Source organism: Pezoporus wallicus, unplaced genomic scaffold, assembly GCF_028554395.1.
Source record: "Pezoporus wallicus isolate ANWC-B61680 ecotype Strahan unplaced genomic scaffold, APGP_CSIRO_Pwel_v1 contig_608, whole genome shotgun sequence".
Lineage (NCBI taxonomy): Eukaryota > Metazoa > Chordata > Aves > Psittaciformes > Psittacidae > Pezoporus > Pezoporus wallicus.
The window spans coordinates 77,957-100,961 of NW_026639059.1; the positions used below are offsets into that span (position 1 = coordinate 77,957).

The 23,005-nt window shown below is 40.0% G+C and overlaps 1 protein-coding gene across 1 annotated transcript in view; it reads left to right on the forward strand.

The window, feature by feature from the left end:
* IPO11 (importin 11) overlaps nucleotides 1–18,584 on the forward strand; it is a 94,543-nt gene extending 75,959 nt beyond the window's left edge. Inside the window, exons 29-31 of the mRNA XM_057413566.1 lie at nucleotides 10,024–10,119; nucleotides 13,590–13,674; nucleotides 17,796–18,584. Coding sequence (XP_057269549.1) covers nucleotides 10,024–10,119; nucleotides 13,590–13,674; nucleotides 17,796–17,960 — 346 coding nt within the window. The 3' untranslated portion in view covers nucleotides 17,961–18,584. The remainder of the gene's footprint in view (nucleotides 1–10,023; nucleotides 10,120–13,589; nucleotides 13,675–17,795) is intronic.
* The last annotated feature ends 4,421 nt before the right edge of the window (nucleotides 18,585–23,005 follow it).

Below are 23,005 nucleotides of genomic sequence, written 5' to 3' on the forward strand. Positions count from 1 at the left end.
AGCAGTCTTTGACCTATAACTCAAGTATATGTGCAGTGTAAAAATGCATATATATTTATTTTTATTTTGTAGTACTTAATGGCATACGTTTCTATAGAAATTCCATAGATAACTGGGAGCTTGAAGCAAGTGAAACGTCAGTTTTTAACAAGATTATGAAGCCAGGAATCTGGGGAAATGAGGAAAAAAGTAATTATTTATTTATTGTAATGCAGTTTCTACTCTGCCTTAATTAATTATCACAGTGGAAAAGAAAATAGTATATTTACATTAGTATGTTCAGACTCTCGAGGAAAAGAAAAAAATTACAAATCTTATTCATACGTGTGACATATTTTAAAATACAAAGTTGCATATTTGGTCTGTATAATGAGCATCTTAAAGTAAATTTTTGGTTAGTATGTATCTGTATCATTTCATAATGCCTGAAACTGGAGATAATAGGGAAGCTAAGTTTCTGTTGGACTGAAAAATTGACCAAGTTTATTATGTCTGAGGTAATACAGCTGGTTAATTATTGTCAATCCAAAATATTTTGTAATCTATATAGTAATGGTTTGAGGGCTAGTTTTGGCTAGGTAAGAGGTATAAACTGAAGAAATATACTGTACTGTAAATACATAATTCTAGATTAATTGCTAAAGATATTTATATATTTGTGCTGTATATTTGGAAGTGTCAGGTCAAAGTATGTTTCCTTAGTGAAGACCTAATTTTAGACTTCATCTTTAAAAGATGGATAGTATTTTCCTTTATAGTTTGAGTTTGTTTTAACTTCTAATTCCTATTTCAAATATTGGTGTTCTGTTTGCATTATTGTCAGTTTACATCTACTGTGTTATATCTTTATTTTCAACCTGAATTTCTGTGATTATTTCGTTGTTGTTGTTACTCCAGTAGTTCAAACTTTATTCAGAAAGAAGTAATAAAAAATGTATGCCAGATAGTCCAATGCTGTAAAATTTTTAGCTAGGTGACTGAGACTTACTTTTGTAGATACTATTTGACTTCTACAGGCTTGTGCCTTAAAGTCTGCAACCATTTTGGTTTGTAAGCAACACAGTTTAGTTAGATCATTTTGCTCAAGGAAATATGGAGAACAATGTTTTGATAGTCTGTCATCCATTGTGTCAATTTAAGTTGTGTAGAAGTATCTTGCTGTTCCAGGATCCAGCCAGGAGACCAGGGACACTAGCAGGAATAACTTTTCGTGACTGGGTCATTATCTGCTACCAGTACATATACAGACCTTGGCTGCACTGTGTGGGTTTGGATGTGCAAGTGTGTCTCTCTTGCTTGTTAAATGTCTCTTGAATGTAATGAAATACAAATCTACTATGTTGTAATACTATATTTTACTGTATGATAGTTCAGATACTTTTATGGAACACTTAATTTAGCTACTTGGGCAAAAGCTTCAACAATTCTGTATTGCTTGTGTAGAAACTTTTAAAAAATAAATCTACCTGTAGATCAGATGTTAAATGTATTGAGTAAATGTATTTAAGGAGGGAAAGCATTTACTCTAATTCATGCTTAATTTGTTTTTAGGTGACTAATCCATTATGAAGACTTCAACCAATTTTTTCTTACTTTTTAACTTACCTACATAATTCCTCATGATTACTGTTAAGTTTATTTTCCTTTAATAACAGCTGCACAATCAGTAGTAGGTTCTGCAGTTTTAGAATCATAGAATCGTTAGGGTTGGAAAGGACCTTAAGATCATCTAGTTCCAACCCCCCTGCCGTGGGCAGGGACACCTTATGCTAAATCATATCCCCCAAGGCCTTGTCCAGCCTGGCCTTGAACACTGCCAGGGATGGAGCATTCACAACCTCCCTGGGCAACCTATTCCAGTGCCTCACCACCCTAACAGGAAAGAATTTCCTTCTTCTATCCAACCTAAACTGCCCCTGTTTAAGTTTTAACCCATTACCCCTTGTCCTGTCACTAGAGTCCCAAATGAAGAGCCCCTCTCCAGCATCCCTATAGGCCCCCTTCAGGTACTGGAAGGCTGCTACGAGGTCTCCACGCAGCCTTCTCTTCTCCAGGCTGAACAGCCCCAACTTCCTCAGCCTGTCTTCATACGGGAGGTGCTCCAGTCCCCTGATCATCCTTGTGGCCCTTCTCTGGACTTGTTCCAACAGTTCCATGTCCTTTTTATGTTGAGGGCACCAGAACTCCACACAATACTCCAGGTGAGGTCTCACAAGAGCAGAGTAGAGGGGCAGGATCACCTCCTTCGACCTGCTGGTCACTCTCCTTTTGATGCAGCCCAGGATACGGTTGGCTTTCTGGGCTGCAAGCACACACTGAAGCCAGCTCATGTTCATTTTCTCATCAACCAACACCCCCAAGTCCTTCTCCGCAGGGCTGCTCTGAATCTCTTCCCTGCCCAACCTGTAGCTGTGCCTGGGATTGCTCCAACCCTGGTGTAGGACCTTGCACTTGGCATGGTTAAATATATGTACTATATTTCTAAATTTTCAATTTTATATGGATGTCTTCAGAAATAATAGACAAAATTCAGTGGGAGGAAGTTAGCTCTTTTCATTACTGAAAAAGCTGCTGTGCCTTTGTTACACAGGAGTTTTTGGAATGGGCAAAGTTTGAGATTGAACAAACCTAGTTCTCAAAGAAATCTGGTAGAGGATAGCTCTGATGTTTTAGTCTCTGCTTCCCTCCTCTACAGTAGAACTGCTCTCGACAGAAGAGCACAAGAGATTCGCTCTGAATGTGTGCTTTCCACTGGCAAGCTACTTCTGGCATTGTTTGCCACATATGAGTCTCACCACCTGTAGTGATGGAGCGTGAAAGGAAGGCCATGCTGTCAGAGCTGTTAGTTCAGGCAAGGCTGGAGCAGTTGGAAGCCATCATTTGGAGTGGAGTCATCCTCTAATTATCCAGCTTGCCAACAATTTGCGTTAAACTAACAGTGAGAGATTGATTATGCAGTTGTGGAGAAAATGCCTTTCTTTTGTGGTTAGTAGCCTTTTGTATTTCTAATCTTATATAGCAAACAGTGGAAGAACCTCCTTTCATGTACATGTGTGGTTCATATGTCTATTAAAATAATTAGAGAACACATTAGAGGACAGTTGAGTTTGCCCTCATGAAGCAAAATGGCACTTTATGGTCATCAAGTTTATAGTCAGTCATAGGACTCCCCTGGAAATGTTGTCTTAGCTGCTGCATTAGTGTTTACAGGAACTACTCTTTAGCGTGGAGCAGCTCCTAAGAGGGGTGAGGGTGTGTGTGTGTGTGATAATCATTTACATTGCTCTCAGTGTGTGCAAAGTAATCTCCATTTGTCCCACTCCACCTCTTTTCTGGACTAGTGGGAATAAAGAATTAATTAATCTTTCTCAAAGCTACTATACACTACTAAAGATATGAAATTAAACTTTCCCCTGTTTTGGTGTTTACTGCTTCATTTTGGTTAATGTAGAACAGCAGAGAAGATTTTTCTCTTAATATGTAAAATGAGTATGTTTTCACGTACAGAATTTTTCTTTCATGTCTGATAGGCCGGGTAAGGTGCTTAGCAGACAGGGGACCATTTTATTCAAGTAAAAAATTAATTGTGATATATGTTTTATTAAGCTGTTGATAAAGCTTTACTTAGAGTAACTATCTTGGTAATTGAAATCCAAATTCTGAATTCTTACATAAAAGCTCAGAATAATAAAAATGTTTAATAAATAGTTGAGTGTATTGGAAATGATAGAATGGGGAAATAATGAATATTACTCTTTTCAGAACAGATGTGGTCAGTGGTTTTCTTTTTTATTTTATCTGACAAACTATGCAAGCTTTGAAAGGAAAGGTTTGAGATTACTCATACAAGCTGACCTAAATATTTACCACATTTTGTTTTCATTATAGTTAAAGTGAATTTTATTTAAAGACAGCTTAAAAGATTCTCTCTGAAATATAAAAAATGTTAATATGTGTTAGTTTCATGTTTCTGGAGTGGTTTAGATCTCAACAAATTGATAGAAGTTAATTTAATTCTGGGCCAGTCTTTTGGTAATTTTTGCTGCATACTGAATGAGGTTTTGTCCTAATAACTTTGGGAAGCTGTGTAGTTATAAAACTAGTTTTAACTTGGTGCAGTTGTTTGGTCATTGCTGATCTGGATTATATGCAGTTCAAGGCGGGGAAACTGCTTAAGTGCTGCCTTCCTCCCATGTTAAGATTTTAGTATGGACAGTATTAATAGTTCTGCTTTGAAAGTTCATCTAAATACAGTGTCCCTGTCTCTTCTGAATCTACTCATATGGCTTTCTAATGTATTTCTTGAAACAAGCAGGCTAATTTTGGCACCTTTAAAAAGGCATTGTGCTGCTTTGCATTGTGCTCTCTTCTGTGAAAGTAAGGCCTGATGTGTTTTATGTTACTATTGAGCTTTAATTGAGGTTTCTTATTTCAAAGCATAATGAGCCTATGCTGTCTTTATTTTTCATCACCCTGGGTCTTATATTATAAAAATAGTTTCATTGTTTAATGATTCCATACTTCGTAAACATTTCAGTAATGTTACTTGGTAACAGTGAGTTGTTAGTAGTTATTTTTTTCCAATTACAGTATCACAGTATCACAGTATGCTAGAGATTGGAAGGGACCTCAAAAGATCATCTAGTCCAATCCCCCTGCCGGAGCAGGAACACCTAGATAACGTTACACAGGAACGTGTCCAGGCGGGTTTTGAATGTCTCCAGGGAAGGAGACTCCACAACCTCCCTGGGCAGCCTGTTCCAGTGTTCCGTCACCCGCACTGAGAAGAAGTTTCTTCTCAAGTTTAAGTGGAACCTCTTGTGTTCCAGTTTGTACCCATTACCCCTTGTCCTATCATTGTTTGCCACTGAGTAGAGCCTGGCTCCATCCTCGTGACACTCCCCCTTTATATATTTATAGACACTGATAAGGTCACCCCTCAGTCTCCTCTTCTCCAAACTATAGAGACCCAGCTCCCTCAGTCTTTCCTCATAAGGGAGATGCTCCACTCCCTTAATCATCTTAGTTGCCCTGCGCTGGACTCTCTCCAGCAGGTCCCTGTCCTTCTTGAACTGAGGGGCCCAGAACTGGACACAATATTCCAGATGGGGTCTCACCAGGGCAGAGTAGAGGGGAAGGAGGACCTCTCTCGACCTACTAACCACCCCCTTCTAATACACCCCAGGATGCCATTGGCCTTCTTGGCCACAAGGGCACAGTGTTGGCTCATGGTCATCCTGTCGTCCACTAGGACCCCCAGGTCCCTCTCCCCTACACTGCTCTCTAACAGGTCATTCCCCAGCCTATACTGGAACCTGGGGTTGTTCCTGCCCAGATGCAGGACTCTACACTTTCCCTTGTTATATTTCATCAAGTTATTCCCTGCCCAACTCTCCAGCCTGTCCAGGTCTCGCTGGATGGCAGCACAGCCTTCTGGCGTGTCAGCCACTCCTCCCAGCTTAGTGTCATCAGCAAACTTGCTGATAGTACACTCAATTCCCTCATCTAAATCATTGATGAATATATTAAATAATACTGGTCCCAGTACTGACCCTTGAGGCACTCCACTAGTTACAGGCTTCCAACTAGACTCAGCCCCATAGACTACAACTCTCTGCCTTCTCTCCTTCAGCCAGTTCACAGTCCACCTCACCACCTGATCACCCAGACCACACTTCCTCAATTTAGCCGTGAGGATGCTGTGGGAGGCTGTGTCAAATGCTTTGCTGAAGTCAAGCTAGACCACATCCACCGCTCTGCCATCATCCATCCACTGTGTTATTTCCTCATAAAAGGCTAAGAGATTGGTCAAGCATGATTTCCCCTTGGTGAAGCCATGTTGACTGCCCCTCATAACCCTCTTATCCTTGATATGCCTTAAGATGGCACCAAGGATAAGGTGTTCCATCACTTTCCCAGGGATGGAGGTGAGGCTGACCGGTCTATAGTTACCCGGGCCCTCCTTCTTGCCCTTTTTGAAGACTGGAGTGACATTTGCTTTCCTCCAGTCCTCAGGCACCTCTCCCGTTTCCCAAGCCTTGGTAAAGATGATGGAGAGCGGTCTAGTTCCCTCAGCACCCGCGGGTGCATCCCATCTGGACCCATGGATTTATGGATGTCCGGATTGCTCAACTGGTCTCTAACCCATTCCTCATCGACTAAGGCAAACCGCTCTGTTGACCTGACTTCATCTAAGGTCTCAGGGGTAAAGGACTCTTCAGGACTGCCTGCAGCAGAGTAGACAGAGACAAAGAAGGCATTCAGTAATTCTGCCATCTCTGTGTCTTCTGTCACCAGGGCACCCATCCCGTTCATCAGTGGGCCTACATTGCCTCTGGTGTTAGTTTTATCTGCCATGTATTTGAAAAAGCTCTTTTTGCTGTCCTTGACCCTTCTCGCCAGGTTTAATTCTAATTGATTCAAAGGGAAAAAGGAGAGGGAGAAAAGATAAAGGTATTGTCTTTACTGAAAGTTGTAGGCAACAGTTGCCTCATTTTGGAAGATCTACATTCTTTAGCTTTCCTCAAAAAAAGAATTACCGTGAGTTATCTATCTTTCAATGAAGAAAGAAGTGAAATAGTGTTCCTTATTTCTATGGAATGAAGGAAAAATATCCTTTACAAGTAAAGAAATTGATGATTTCCCTATGTGCTTTGGAGCTCACCGTCAACAAGATTTTGGGTCTTCAGCCACTGTCCTCAGTTTCTTTTAGAGGTATCACAGATCCTTGAAAACAAGTTACAGTGTGCTGCTCCTATCAGTCTGCTGTGCCTACAATATTTATTTTTATGTTGACTAATTAAAGTAACATCCCTGAATAGATTGACCATAATTAGCCCTTCAGCTGATGAAAAGGCTCTGCCTTCACTGGGTCGAAACACCTTTCTCTTCCCTCCCAGTTTAAAATTTCTGTGGCAGTTAGGGATTCTTCATGCAGAGTGGAAGAAAGAACTGTAACTACCAGATAATGGATAGCAACCTGTGTTACTAATAGTGCATGCATGCAAAAGAGCTTTCATGGGAGGTGTGATAGGTAGGCACCTCTGATGTGAGTGAAGAAATCTGCTCTGTCCTGAGGGCTCATTCTGCAGGCTGCTGAGCAGGCAGCACTGACTTTATCAGTGGTGCAGTATGGTTGGTAGGCTGCTTGCTTGCTGTAAGTAGAACCCTACAGAGGATCAGTCTCACAACAAGTAATACTTTGCTGTTCTAAATGAGATGTGGAAGCTTTATTGGCAAGGGAGAAAGTCTCTTTCAAAATACATACATCACAACGATAACGAGAATAAGCCATACTGCATGAAAATGGTATCAATTTTCATTTAGTGGTATGTAGGAATTTCAGGTTTCATTATACAAAATGCAGTTCAGATCCTGGCACTTGACAGTAGCTCAATAAAAAAGGGAACAAAAATAATCCTTTGGAAACAAAATGAACAGGATTTGAATCATAATCTTACAAAAATAAATTTAAAATAAATATTTTATAAGCTTAGTGTTCAGGCTTGATACACATTTTTTCCAAAACATCCATTGCTCTATAAAGTGTCTTGTCATATATGTAAAATTTTGTTGTATGTTTGACAATAAGTTTTTCAGGTGCAGTAACTAATGAACGAAGAGCTACAATTTATCCAGTTTTTCAGTTTTCATCCCAAGTAAGAAAAGAAAATGAAGGAGTGTTAAGAAGTAGGTCTGTCTGTGTTAAAAGTACAATGAAACTACAGTGCGTGAACTTAGTATTCAATACCTTTGAACAAATATGGAACAGGTCTCCTTCTGCCTACTAGACACCAGCAGCATTTCTGGGGAAATTAAAGCCTGAAAATCCAAACAGGGAGTAAGAAAATGTTCCAGTTGATGACAGTTGCAGAAGAGGGTTGTAGTTTGCCATCACTAGTTAGGCCATTTCTGTTTCTTCCCTGCTTGTAGGTGGAACTTTTGCACTCTTCCCAACATGTTCATCTCTTTACTTGAGCAAGTGTGGTCTGGATGATCAGGTAGTGAGGTGGACTGTGAACTGGCTGAAGGAGAGAAGGCAGAGAGTTGTAGTCTGTGGGGCGGAGTCTAGTTGGAGGCCTGTAACTAGTGGAGTGCCTCAAGGGTCAGTACTGGGACCAGTATTATTTAATATATTCATCAATGATTTAGATGAGGGAATTGAGTGTACTATCAGCAAGTTTGCTGATGACACGAAGCTGGGAGGAGTGGCTGACACGCCAGAAGGCTGTGCTGCCATCCAGCGAGACCTGGACAGGATGGAGAGTTGGGCAGGGAATAACTTGATGAAATATAACAAGGGAAAGTGTAGAGTCCTGCATCTGGGCAGGAACAACCCCAGGTTCCAGTATAGGCTGGGGAACGACCTGTTAGAGAGCAGTGTAGGGGAGAGGGACCTGGGGGTCCTAGTGGACGACAGGATGACCATGAGCCAACACTGTGCCCTTGTGGCCAAGAAGGCCAATGGCATCCTGGGGTGTATTAGAAGGGGGTGGTTAGTAGGTCGAGAGAGGTCCTCCTTCCCCTCTACTCTGCCCTGGTGAGACCCCATCTGGAATATTGTGTCCAGTTCTGGGCCCCTCAGTTCAAGAAGGACAGGGAGCTGCTGGAGAGAGTCCAGCGCAGGGCAACTAAGATGATTAAGGGAGTGGAGCATCTCCCTTATGAGGAAAGACTGAGGGAGCTGGGTCTCTATAGTTTGGAGAAGAGGAGACTGAGGGATGACCTTATTAGTGTCTATAAATATATAAAGGGGGAGTGTCACGAGGATGGAGCCAGGCTCTACTCAGTGGCAAACAATGATAGGACAAGGGGTAATGGGTACAAACTGGAACACAAGAGGTTCCACTTAAACTTGAGAAGAAACTTCTTCTCAGTGCGGGTGACGGAACACTGGAACAGGCTGCCCAGGGAGGTTGTGGAGTCTCCTTCCCTGGAGACATTCAAAACCCGCCTGGACACATTCCTGTGTAACATTATCTAGGTGTTCCTGCTCCGGCAGGGGGATTGGACTAGATGATCTTTTGAGGTCCCTTCCAATCTCTAGCATACTGTGATACTGTGATACTTGCAATATGTCGTCACCCTTTTGTGGTTCACAGAATAGAAACAGAAGTCATAGCTGCTTTCCATTAACTAGGAAGTGGCAGGACCTACTTTATCCATCATGGGATGTTTCTATGCTCTTACTTTACAGGCGCATCAATTCTCAAGGCAGCAGCGTCTAAACATGTTTAGTGTAATTTTAGGCATTGTGGGCATGTCCAGTCTGGCCTTCACCTCATGCTGGAGAAAGGCACTTACCTGTTTTCAAGTCCCAGGTGATACCTACCAGTCCTTTGCATCTCTCTTACACAGCCTAGTTAGCCTTGTGTTTCAGATGGCAGGGGATGCCTGTGTTGAAGCAAAGAAATCCTACACTATTTTTCTCTCTAAAATCAGGGAAGTGGTGTTTGTGCGGAACTGGGTGCAGGTATTTGTCAGCCTCTGTGGGGAATCATTCAGTTGCCTAGGAGGGTGAAGAAATACTGGTAAGGCTGGACAGAGAAAACAGTAGGGAGGTCTACCATTTTTACAAGCTGCCCTTCACTCAAGAGTTTGTAGATTTTGCACTGAATAGTGATGTGAGAAAATGTGTAAATGTGTTAGGAACAGAAGCCACTACTGTGACCTCCTGGCTAGCAGGAGTATGTCCTTCCCCACTCGCTTCTTGAGTCCTATACTAATTTTTTTTTTTCTTTTATTCCATTTGCAATTATTTCCAGGTTCTTAAAAGCAGCACATAAAGTTTTATTTTATTCAAGAGTAATGAGGTTTGCATATTTTTGAAGTCTTTGTGTAATTAAACAAAAAAAATTGAATCAGCTGCTTGGTAGCGTGCTCAGCTAAGCAGTAAGCAATGAAAATGCTGCTTGGTAAATGTGCTTTACAGTTGCTGAGCGAATTTCCTGTTTAGCTCCTCTAGCTAAGTGATTTTCCTGTTCTCTTCCAGTGTTATCCAAGATAAATTTTGCTCTTTTGCAGTGTTATCCAAGATAAATTTTGTGGTATCATCAACATTTCAGTAGAAGGGCTGCATGATGTTATGACTGAAGATGCTGAAGCAGGAACATACAAAGAGTAAGTGAAAAATCTAATTAATTTTTGTGGGTTTAACAGTAGTAGCACTCTTTTATATGCAGCATTTTGACTGGAAAAATCTGTAGGCAGTTAAAACATGCTTGTAAGAGTTCTGTTTTCACAAGAGCGAGTGTTTTATTGACATAGGAAGTTTTTGGTCATAATGAACAGTAGTTGTAATGAGGAAGGGAAGGGCTTAAAATGACAGTGGTGTTGTAAAATGTTCACGTGCTAAGATTTGCCTTTTGATCACTTGACTATTAAATATGAAATTACAATGCAAGAAGCTGGTATGTCAATCGGATTTTCTTTCAGTGTGATACCTAGAGTTTCACAAAGATCTTTTCCCAGATGCGTCAGCCTCACTGAGTGGACCTAGCATACACTACTTCACAACCTGGAGAGCTTAAAAATCTATCCTACAAGGGCGGTTCACCCCTTCAGTTGCTCTGCTTAACACACCTGCTGCCACATGGCGTACCTCAAAAGACAGTTTCCAGAGCCGAGAGTTTGTTTGTGCCAGGAAGGTGGTGTCAGGGCTTCTCAGAGTGCACTGCCTTCCAGCACTGCACTCACTCATCTCCTGCTGACCCTGGTGGTATTCCATCAAAGCTGGAAGAGTAAAAAAATAAAACAAAACTGAGTAGTTATGATTTATCTGTTAATGCTGTGTTTTCAGTCATTACATAGTTTTAGAATGATGGAGAGTCGTAAGATATTAAAAGCAGTCACTCTGCAAGATGGCCCTACACACACTATATTCTAATAACAGTATTTACCAGATGCTAAGAATCAAACCTTTTCTAACTTTCAGGTGATTACCTGGTGATGGAACAGACCGTATCTGAGCTAATTAATTAATTGCTTAAGGAAATGTTTGCTGGTACTGAAGCCAGCTGGCACAGAACAGCCTGCGTGCAATCTGTTAAGTTTTCCTCTTAAAATAGGTGGTATGCATGCAAGTGTGCAAGGAGAAGAGTCCATACAGCGGAGCCTGAGCTATGCCCAAGGATTGCTTGAAAAAGTACTTCCACCTCCATTCCTCCCAACCCTGGCCTCAACTCTCAGTATAGAAGATGTCATTCTAAAGTCTGGGAATGTTCTTTGGCACTGTGTTCTGTTTACTATTGGAAACAAGGTTACATAATCCCTTCTATTTCTAAATGTGTTGTTTTGCCGCATGTTTTGAAAAGCGTTCTCACAGGGAAATAAATAAAACTTTGTCCTAGTTCATTTCATATGTTAAGCTTGAAGGCTTATAGAATGCCTCACTGCACTCTTCTGAACTTTGGGCATTGTTTTTGCTTTATAAAATACAGGCCCACTGAACCAAAGACATATTTCTGTTGACAGATAATGAATGGGCTGTTTGAAAGATTCTGACATTTGGGTTATATATTTTGACACCATCTGAAAGTAAAGTGAAAGCACTCATCTGGAGGTGTGTGCACAACGATGGCTCTCCAGGTTGAAGAAGAATGATTTAAGCCCAAACTGGTTCAGAAAAAAACCTGTGTACTCCAATGATTGTCTAATACCTAATTACTGTGGTGCAGAGACTAAAACAACATTCATATTTAGCATAGAAATCTCAAGATGAATTGGTATAGAACTGCAACCACTAAAAGATGAATGAGGGTAAACACTTACAGGAAAAACAAATTAAATGACAGTTTTGGCTTAAGTGTGGCTGACTGGGAATACTTGTAAACTGGAAATTTAAAGAAACTGTTGTAGTTAGAGCAATAGGATTTTGGAAGAGTCTTTCCAAATACAGCTGCAGAGATAAAGGTCTCACCAATTTTTAGAAGGAATTTTGGTTAGGTTATGAAAAGGACTGCCTGGCTTACAATACAATACAAATAAATTGCACTAGCATATATATTTTCCATTCTAGGGATAGCTACAAGAGAGCTTTACGGAACTCAGGTTTTCTGGAAAGGAGAGCGTTCCATTACTCTAGTCTTGTCTCACCAATGCTCATGCTTTTTTTCCAATTTTATAAATTTTTTTTTTTCCTTCCATACCTGTATGTTTTTTTAAATTACTGTTTCTGGTACCTAAAATATAAAGGTCTGAAAAAGTTAATTCAATCTTGAATATTTTGGCAATTGACGTTTTTATCTCCTTGTCCATAAGCTGAGTTGCAAGAAATCATGCCATTTATGAGAGGAGGAAATGTGAGATTTGCTGTATTATTTTGAAATAATCCCTTTGTTGAAAGTGGCTTCTGTGTTAGCATTGATTGACCATTCTGCCATGGTGTTTAGCAACTGTTTCATACAGCTGTAAACACAAGTTAATAGAAAATTAAATGTGTAAACAGAGTAAGTCTGAACACTTTCACATAAAATCACAACTTTTTTTTCATTTAGGTGATTTTAAAACAAGTTACTCACCTTAACTGCAGGAACATTTCACCTGCTTTTGGAATGCAGCAGTTAAAATCACACAGTAGTACAGGGCTGAAAATAAGCAATAAAGTGCATCTCTCTAGGTGCTTCATTTTATGTGGATTTTGACCTTCCTGCCATAAAATATACCTACTACACGTTAGCAGGTTGTTGTCGCCTGAGTGATTTTTTCAAATATTTTTTTTAAAGCATATTTTCTAGTAAAAATTTGATGAAGTGGTGGAATATTTGTGTATTCTTTCAATGTAAAGAATGTAAAGTGAATGGAAAGCTTATTTACCATAGGATAGCTTCCACCAGTATCTTTTTAAAGTGCATTCAAATTGTTTCAAGAGGCAGAAAAACCTCTAATTTTATTTTTTTTTCCATATTTTCTGGTTTTACTTGTTACAAAAATAATAGTTTGTATATAGCTATTGCTTGTGTGTGTTGGTACCTACTAGTTGAGGGCAGAAAAAACAAGAAGTTTAAAGTTTTGCTTTATTTGCCAAAAAAAAAGTATAAATAAATGAATGCAGAAGCTAACTCATTTTTGTTCACTCAAAGTATTATTGTTCAGTGTCTTGCAGATGTTTTAGTGTCTTGATCCAATAGCAGTGACTATCTTTTGTTTCCTGGTCCTTTTTTTGAAGATCTCAAAGGAAAATAAGGATGCAGTGAGAAATCTTTGCTAGTTTTCATGTTGATAGGATATACAGTGCTTGTCTAGCACTTCCATGGAAAGCTTGGGAAGTTGTGATTAGGAGCAGTGGGGTTTTCTGTTTTGTTTTTTTTTTTAAAAAACATACATAGTCTGTTTTCTCTGTCCAGAAATGCATTTTCAAGCCATATCTTGAGCTAAAGTATGGTGATAACTGAGGTTGTTATATGGGTGTAGGTAACCTAAATCATGGATTCAGACTTCTTTAGATGCACTGTTCTCAGCCAAAAAAGTACTTGCTAACAGATTGCCTGACTTTTATCAAACTCCCTCGTATCTGTCCTGTGTTTTTAATATGCTTTAAAATAATTTTTAATGATAATGTATGTTAAAACTATTTTTATTCCCACTCTTAGCTGCATGTTGATGGCTCATTTTGAACAGCCCAAAGTTACAGATGATGAGGAACCTCCCACTGAACAAGACAAAAGGAAAAAGCTGGTAAGTTTTTTGCCTTTGGATTTGGTTCATCTGTTGTTCTTGGAAAATTAATCTCTTGAATCAAAACCAAAAAAGGAATATTCTCTCATGATAAACTTTGCAGCCACAGCAGTTACGCTTCTGCCTTCCATTTGAGTCTTGGAAAATACTGCCAAAATAAACTGCTCATAAAATACGGACACTATCGTGACACTATGAAAAGAGTTTTTTAAAAAACACAGCTAACACTCTTAAGATGAAACTGTCATGGCAGGCCAAATTCCCTCACATTTAAAACCATCTTTTATTACATTGGTTTGTGTTTTACATGGACAGCTATTGATCCATATGCTTGCACAGAACCATTTTCTAATGTAAAGAACACCTAATAAGGACCATTGATTTAGGTGGAGATTTATGGATAGGTACCATGCAGTTTTTCTATTTTCATCCACCCTAATTTGTGAATGATTCATAATTCAAGTTATTTTTGTAAGAGTTCAGGGAAAATGGTTCCTCGCACAGAAAACCGCAGTGTGCAAATTCTGTGGAATAAAACGGAGTCTGAACTGCTTGGCACAGAGTAATTGCAAAATATGGAATCAGGTGATTGATTAGAGGTGTGTAGCCTTGTCACGCATTTCGTTTAACTGACCTACATGTATCCAAAAGAGTACTTGTGGACAGATTACTTTCCTACTTTATTTCTTCTTGTACAAGCAGAAAAGAATTTGGCTGGCTTTTGATAATATATCATAGAATCCTAGAATGATTTGGGTTGGAGGGGAGCTCATCTAATTCCACCCCCCTGCCACAGGCAGGAGGACACCTCCCACTAGTCCAGGTATTTGAATATTTGAAGTGAGAAGAGCAAAGTCAAGAATGACCTAAAGAGAATCTGTGATTTGACTTAAAGTTTTTAGTATACTGTCCCACTTCATTCCTGCAAGAGCTTTCTACCCAATTATGTGTTCTATTACTGAATCAGTAACTTGTATCATGGCTTAGAGATTAAACCTCATAAAACAGCACTGAAAAAAATAAATAGGATTCCCTTTTTCAAAGTAATAACACATTGCAACTTCTAAGGCTATTAATATGAGAAAAAAAAGCCAACGGTGTGGTCCATGCTAAGTATCACTTCCCGATATTTGCACAGGGCCTAGGTATTTTTCTTTGATCTCTCTCTTTATCCTGTCATTGGTACCTCTCTTTATTATAATGCAGAGCTTATAATTACTAGAGACAATTTTATCTAGAACAGTGCTTTGTGATTTTATGTAGTTGATGTTCCCAGTACTGCTATATTTTAGTCTCATTGCACACATACTGAAGAAAATGTAAACAGGAGGAGAGTGATTCATGACCTTGCATTGCACAGTGTATAGACCTCAGGTGACTTTAATGTGCCCTTTATGTATGTTTTAAGAACTCCAGTATCGTTGTTTAGAAAGGGAATTAAGGTTTTTTTTAACTCTTTTTATTTGAAACTGTGGAAAGGAAAAATGAAGTATCTTCCAATAAAAATCTACCTTAATCTTGAATTATACATGCTGGTACACGTTTTAGATGATGCTTGCATGTAAATGTAAAGTCTTGGGAGTTTTTTATTTTACCTTATGGGAAGAAACTAGATGAATTGTCATCCTGTGTCTTCTGGCAAGTAAATAAATGAATTACAACGTAGTAAGCCAAATTATCAAGTTTTATGTGATAATGGGGTTTACTAAAAGTAATACTTCACTATTTATAGTTTCTCCTTATACATTTAGTCTGCAATTTAGCTACAGATCTAATGCAAGTCCTACTGAAATCTGTTAAAAATCTTTGCTATTCAGAGTCTTCTGTATTGTCTGGGTGCATTTTACAGTCACTGTTTAAAGGTAAGATTCCCTCCTTGAATCATTTTTCTGGTCTTACCCAGAGCATCACAATCACAAGATACTAACCATCGTGGTAAATACACATCATTTTGTGTCCAGGATTCTCACTCCCTCTTTAGTATCAAAAGATCCGTTCTTAAACTGAAGAGAGTCTCTCAACTTCTGGAAATATTTTCAAAAATCTAATTCAAATATAACCATACACACTGTTTTGAGCTTTATTGGTCTTTTACCTGTTTGTGCTTTCTAATGCCATTCCATCGGCTTGTTATCGCTTGTAGTGATTAGATCACTGTTTTAGTACAGAATAACTTAAAATTATTTATCGAAAACAGTGTGATTTTTGACTGCAATGTTTTATAAAGGTGTTGAGGAAAGAGTTCCACCCATCAAATACTAGTTCAAACAACTGATAGTTCTGCAGAATGCCACTGATGCTGGCCAAACGATGTTTAGAGGAATGGGAAATGATTGTTCTGTAAAACCTCTGTACTGGTTTTCTGACACAAACTGCTGTTTTCAGCCAGTGAGGTGGAAGATTAGTTTCTCCAGTCCAGCCCTAAGGTAGGCACCTGTATCCAGTTTGAAGATCAATTTGTAGATTAACTAGATTCAAAAGCTACTCAAATCAGGTTTTCACTGGGCAGCATAAAGCACATTTCAGTAATGTGTATTTCCTCACCAAACTTCTGTTTCCAGTCTGTAGCTGTTTTGCCTATGAAACTGTTGGAATTTTCTAGGTTTTACTTTTTTATTTATTTAGTTTTTAACTAGTATATAGGTGTGTGTTGCTGTTATGGGAATCAGGAGCATTAGAGCTAAAAAAAAGAAAAGATAAAGTCTGTGTGCACACGCCTAGGAACTCGGCATACAAACTTACGTTAAAAAATACGACCCTTTACCCTGTGTTTACAGACTAGGTAACCAGTGCTAATATTGTTGTTGTGTTCCGTACTGCACTGATGTTGGGTGCTCAGCTCTTAGGAACCTGGAGACTCAGTTTTCAAGAGGATGATTTTTCCTCCAAAAGCAAATAGAATAATCTGAAAACTTCTTAAGTGTCTTATCTTAAACCAGATGCTATTTGAATTTTTTGTAATGAAAATACAGTCACTAAAGAACAGTACTTACTGTTCTTCCAGACTTACTATTTTGCTAGCTTATTCATCTAATGCTGTAACATTATCTGATATTGTTGAAGAAGTAATTATATCAAGCTATTTTGTGAGTTTTGTTTGTTCTGAATACAAATTCCAAAAACACAGAGTGAAAGAAAAGCAAATTCAGTGTTGTTGCAAGAAATTCCTTTAATTTACACGAAATATTTTTGACATGACTATCTGAATGAAATCAAATTAGTGTTTTAACTCCTTAATTAAGTGTGAAGGCTCTTGAGTCCATTTTGGCTTACAGGCACCAGACACTAGATGATACTTCTAGCATCAGGCATTACTCATGCACATGCTTGTTGCAGTAAACTAAGCAGGTATTTTGTACCGGGTTTATATGACAAGATCTTGGTAGCAGAGGGGCTGTCGGGGCAGCTTCTGTGTGAAGCTGCCAGAAGCTTCCCCCATGTCCACTAGAGGCAGTGTCAGCTGGCTCCGGTATGGATTTGCTGCTGAATAAACTCTGAAATACGAAATTACTGGTTAATTCATTTGTGTTGGTAAAGTAGAATGAAAAATGACCTGAAGTTGATATTTTATGGCAAATTGTTCTGACTTCACAATCTAATGCTGTCTCTGCCAGAATGAAAATTACATAATCCAGCTGGACTGATGAGGTTGCATAGGTACTGCTGCTGAAGTGTGTCTGTTCTTTAGGCATATGGACTGTTTAACTTGTTTGTCATATAATTTTAAACTAGTTCAATTTTTTGTGTTTTGTTTCCTTACTAATAAAATATAACTGACCATAGTTCGTGCCACCTCTGAAGTACTTATGGTAACATCTGATGTGGTTTTTAGAAGTTTTAGTAAACTCATTTGGCAGTAATTAATGAAGCTGCTTTGAGATTGTTTCATCTTGTAGAAGGGTGAACTCTTGCAGCAGACTGGACCCATGATTTGAGGCTTTTGAAATAGTTTTAGATGGATACCTGCCTTTAATAATAATTAATTTGATCTTTGCTTTACAGGAGTTCTTCCTCTTGTGTCTCACTTAAGTGCAAAGAAAAGAAGTGCCTGTCTTGAGATGAGTCTCAAGAGTGTCTTCTGGTGCATTCTTAAATATTTTTCTCTTACATGTTTTCCACAGCTTGCATTGAAGGACCCTGTTCACACTGTGTCATTGCAGCAGTTCATCTATGAGAAGCTGAAGGCACAGCAGGAATTAGTGGGAGAACAAGGTTTTCAGGCACTTATGGAAACCGTGGATACAGAAATAGTTGCACAGCTACAGGAGTTTTTACAAGGCTTCTAAACAAGCAGAAACAAGATTTTGTATGCGCAATTTTCCTTTCAGAAAAATTTGAAAGAACTCTAGCCTTTCATCGTGCATGGAAGAGCCTACTGAAAGCTGAAAATAATTTGTGTTAAAAAATAGATTTCTGTTGTTGCTATTCAGCTAACTTTGATAATGCTTTGTTATTTTTTTAATAATGGACTTATGGTTTTATCATCAAAGCAACACTTCCATGATACCTATATGGTATATACTGTCCTAATAGTACCTTTTTTTGGTACCATTACTGGTTTTTGGTTCACAAAGCTGTGTCATAAAGTCAGAGGTCTGAAAGAACTTAGTAATATATATTAATGAGAGGTGTCTATTAATCCAGCAATATAATTCAATATTAGGAACTGCTTGTCTTGATACTGTATACCTATAACTGTCTTCCTACTGTAATTTCTTGGCTGCACATTGAACCGTCATACAAGCAGAAAGAATGGGGAAAAGTAGTTAAGACTGTGATTAGAAACATTACTTCTTAGCAGAATGTTAATTCCTGTTTGAGTTGTATCAGAGAAAAAGAAGCTTTGACTGTAATGCTTAAATTGTATTTGAAGAGGTGTTAGAGAATATCAATGTATATCTCTGTCTGAAGATGTGCTTTCATTTCATCACCAGTTTCTTGATTTCTGTTATGAAAAAATTCTTGCTTTCTTGAGTTCTTTCTGTCTCACTTTTAGCTGTCATAACACAGAGAAACTTAACAGAGGTAAATGAGTAATTAATTCCAATTAGTTCTTGGCTATACCTGGGCTACTTAAAATTGCAGTTCTCTGGTATCTCAATTCTTTGCTTTTTTTTCATCAATGGTGTATCATGTGGATACTTGTTACTGAAAAGTTTGAGCCCAGGTGGTCACAACTGAAGTAATTGTTTGCAAATGTGAGGCTCTCTTTGAGTTTTAGTTGTTACCTGGGCAGCTGCAGGAATTACAGGGTAAAGATGCGCCTTTCTATACTGCTTTGTGTTTTTTCCATTGTGAATAAGAGGGGTGAGAGAAGGCTCTCTTCCTTTTTGAGATTTTTGTTTTAAATTCTGATCTTCCATCTTTAAAGCTGAAGTGAATTTTGTTTGCTTCACTAAGGGATATCCCCCCTCTACTCCCAAGGGGATCAGCTATTTAAAGACACTTACATATTTTTGATTACCTTACCAGATGCTTTTAAAAAGCAGAGCCGTTTTCTTCACTGAGCATATGGGGACTAATTTTGTTTGGAACTTTCCCTCTGCTTTCAGAGGAAGCCAGACCGTTGCATCCTTCTTTGGCTTCAGTGGCAGAGGCTGCTGGGGCTTTTACACCTCTGAATGCAAAATCTTCCCTGTACACAGCTGCCAGCATCTGTCTGGAGAAGTTGTTTCATAACAATAATTCCCTGCTTGTTACCCTGGTGTAAGGAGCTTTGTTAGAAGAATTGTTACAACTGTTTGTATGTCATTTGAGTGTCATTTCCTCAATCCATCCACCAACATAAATTCTCACAACTAAGACTTTTGGGTGGTTGTGTTTGATACTTGCAAGGAAAGGGACTATGCGTGTCCTTTCAGTTGTGAACTGCAGTACTTGGCAGCATGTCACTGCAATTGCTTTTGTTGAACAGTTAATCCACAGAGACCCTCAGCTTTTTTCTCTGTGTAAGACTGGCACAGATCTGATGGGCTTCGCTAGCTTTGACCCTCCACAGCACAACTGCACGGCATACATAAAAACCTCAGCGGTACTGCTCTGTCACCATTGGGTAAAATCACTTTTGCAGTGCCAAATGGCACTCCAAGGCATTTCAGAGGCGGGGTGGTCCTACCTGCTGTAGTCCAGCCCTGGGCAAAAGGAAGCGCCCTGGATTTCTGCTGCATGGGTGAGACTCCAGGCTCCCTGGGCAGTGTCTGCTGCATCATTCTCGGAGACACTGAAGCCCCCATTACCTCACGTGGCGGAGTGTTGACTGCAGCTTATTTTGGTGCATGTTAACTAATGCTGGCATGGGTTTTGTCAGGAGTGATGGACATGCTTTTGGCTAGTAAGGGCACAGTACATTGTGATTAACTTTCTGAGTAATGTCTCTGAATAAGTGAGTGTGTTCATTTTCTTGTGCATTAGGGAACAAGTTAAATTTGTCACTAGGTGTTTAGCTTTTAATCTTGGAAGATTAGACCACGGCTTGGACTATAAATAAAAACAGTTGTCACCAGAACTGCTTATAGGACAACCACTGTCACTTAGCGTTTTGCAAAACATGTCTGTGCAGTGTAGTACTGAGAAAGTGGAGAAATTTCAGCTTAAACCAGCAGAAAAGCCTATATATTCTATCCTTATATAGTCAGTTCTTATACATAAGATTAATATTTCACTGGAAGGTTATGGATCAGGACTGCAGTAAGCGTTATCCATTTTTGTTGTTGAAATTTCTCACTTAAGGCTCTTGGAGAAGGGAAACCCAATCCAACAAATTGCCTGACACTGAAGCAGTAAAGTATGGTTTCTGAAATTCTTGTGAGGAAGAGTCTTTGGTCCTCTTGCTGTTTGAGCTTTGTTTTTCAAGTGAAAAGAAAAAATAAATTGAGATTTTTTTTTTTTTTTTTTTTTATGCAGCATAGTTGAACTAAGGCTTACAAGTTATATCAGTTTATCTTTCAGAAGGGACAGAGTGGAAGGCAAACTTTGTCTGGTAAGAGTTGAATGTCTTTGAAGGTATGTGCTGAAAGAATTGAGAGGACTAATTCTGTTGCTTCCATCTTTGAAAAATTAATTTTGTTGTATCAATGAAATGACCATTTTTAGATCTTTGGCCTTCCTGCAGTGTTAACATACTGAATCTCATGGCAGCTGTTGAATTTTTTTTCTGCTAATAAAGGTAATTTTGTCCACACACTGTTTTAATTCTACTGGATAGTCTGGTTGTTTGTCTCATACGAAACAATTACTGAGAAAAATTTAGATAACGTGAAGTATGGTAGATCATCATAGAATGAGTTGGGTTGGATGGTACCACATAGATCATCTGGTTCCAGCCCCCCCTACCATGAGCAGGAACACCTTCCACTAAACCAGGTTACTCAAAGCCCAGTTCAGCTTTTCCTTGAACACTGCCAGGGGTGGGGCAGATGCAGCTTCTTTGGGCAGCCTGTACTAGTGCCTCAGCACCCTCACAGGGAAGATTTATTTTCACAGTATCACAGTATGCTAGAGATTGGAAGGGACCTCGAAAGATCATCTAGTCCAATCCCCCTGCCGGAGCAGGAACACCTACATAAGGTTACACAAGAATGTGTCCAGGCGGGTTTTGAATGTCTTCAGGGAAGGAGACTCCACAACCTCCCTGGGCAGCCTGTTCCAGTGTTCCGTCACCCTCACTGAGAAGAAGTTTCTTCTCAGGTTTAAGTGGAACCTCTTGTGTTCCAGTTTGTACCCATTACCCCTTGTCCTATCATTGTTTGCCACTGAGTGAGCCTGGCTCCATCCTCGTGACACTCCCCCTTTATATATTTATATACACTAATAAGGTCACCCCTCAGTCTCCTCCAAACTATAGAGACCCAGCCCCCTCAGTCTTTCCTCATAAGGGAGATGCTCCACTCCCTTAATCATCTTAGTTGCCCTGCGCTGGACTCTCTCCAGCAGCTCCCTGTCCTTCTTGAACTGAGAGGCCCAGAACTGGACACAATATTCCAGATGGGGTCTCACCAGGGCAGAGTAGAGGGGAAGGAGGACCTCTCTCGACCTACTAACCACCCCCTTCTAATACACCCCAGGATGCCATTGGCCTTCTTGGCCACAAGGGCACAGTGTTGGCTCATGGTCATCCTGTCGTCCACTAGGACCCCCAGGTCCCTCTCCCCTACACTGCTCTCTAACAGGTCGCTCCCCAGCCTATACTGGAACCTGGGGTTGTTCCTGCCCAGATGCAGGACTCTACACTTTCCCTTGTTATATTTCATCAAGTTATTCCCTGCCCAACTCTCCAGCCTGTCCATGTCTCGCTGGATGGCAGCACAGCCTTCTGGAGTGTCAGCCACTCCTCCCAGCTTAGTGTCATCAGCAAACTTGCTGATAGTACACTCAATTCCCTCATCTAAATCGTTGATGAATATATTAAATAATACTGGTCCCAGTACTGACCCTTGAGGCACTCCACTAGTTACAGGCCTCCAACTAGACTCCACCCCATAGACTACAACTCTCTGCCTTCTCTCCTTCAGCCAGTTCACAGTCCACCTCACTACCCGATCATCCAGACCACACTTCCTCAATTTAGCTGTGAGGATGCTGTGGGAGACTCTGTCAAATGCTATTTTGCTATTATTTAGTTTAAATCTCTGTCAGTTTAAAGCCATTCCCCCTTGTCCTGTCTCTTAACATGTCCCTAACATGCCCTTGATTTCTTGTCGGCCCCCTTTAGGCACTGGAAGCTGCTCTAGGGTCTCCCCAGAGCCTTCTCCAGGCTGAACAAGCCCAGCTCTCTCAGCCTGTCTCCATAGCAGAGGTGCTCCAGCCCTCTGAGCATTTTTGTGGCCTCCTCTGGACTCTCAAGCAGATCCACATCCCTCTTGTGCAGGGTGCCTCAGAGCTGGGTGCAGGGTGCCCTAGAGCTGGATGCAGGATTGCAGGTGGGGTCTCACCAGAGTGGAGGAGTGGAGGAGAATCACCTTCCTCAAACTGCTGGTTAATCTTAAGTATGATAAGGTTAGATAACCCCAAAGTACGACTGATAACCTTAACTATGATAAAGCTATAGATTTAGAAATTAAAACAAATATATATAAAATGTGCACATAGGCAGATGTGTATCATATACACCTGGGGCTGGGAGGTAACAGGCATTCGTGTTCCTCCATGACCACCCCGTTCCAGTGGGGCCAGGCTTGCCAGAGCCACGGCCACAGGGATGCTCTCTCTGCCTCCCTCCTCAAGCCAGGCACCCTGCTGCTGTGGTGAGGCAGATTGACACTCCTGCCATGCTTGAAGTGGGCAAATGAAGTCATGTTGTGCCTCTCCTGCCTCTCTCGGGGGAGGTTGTGGC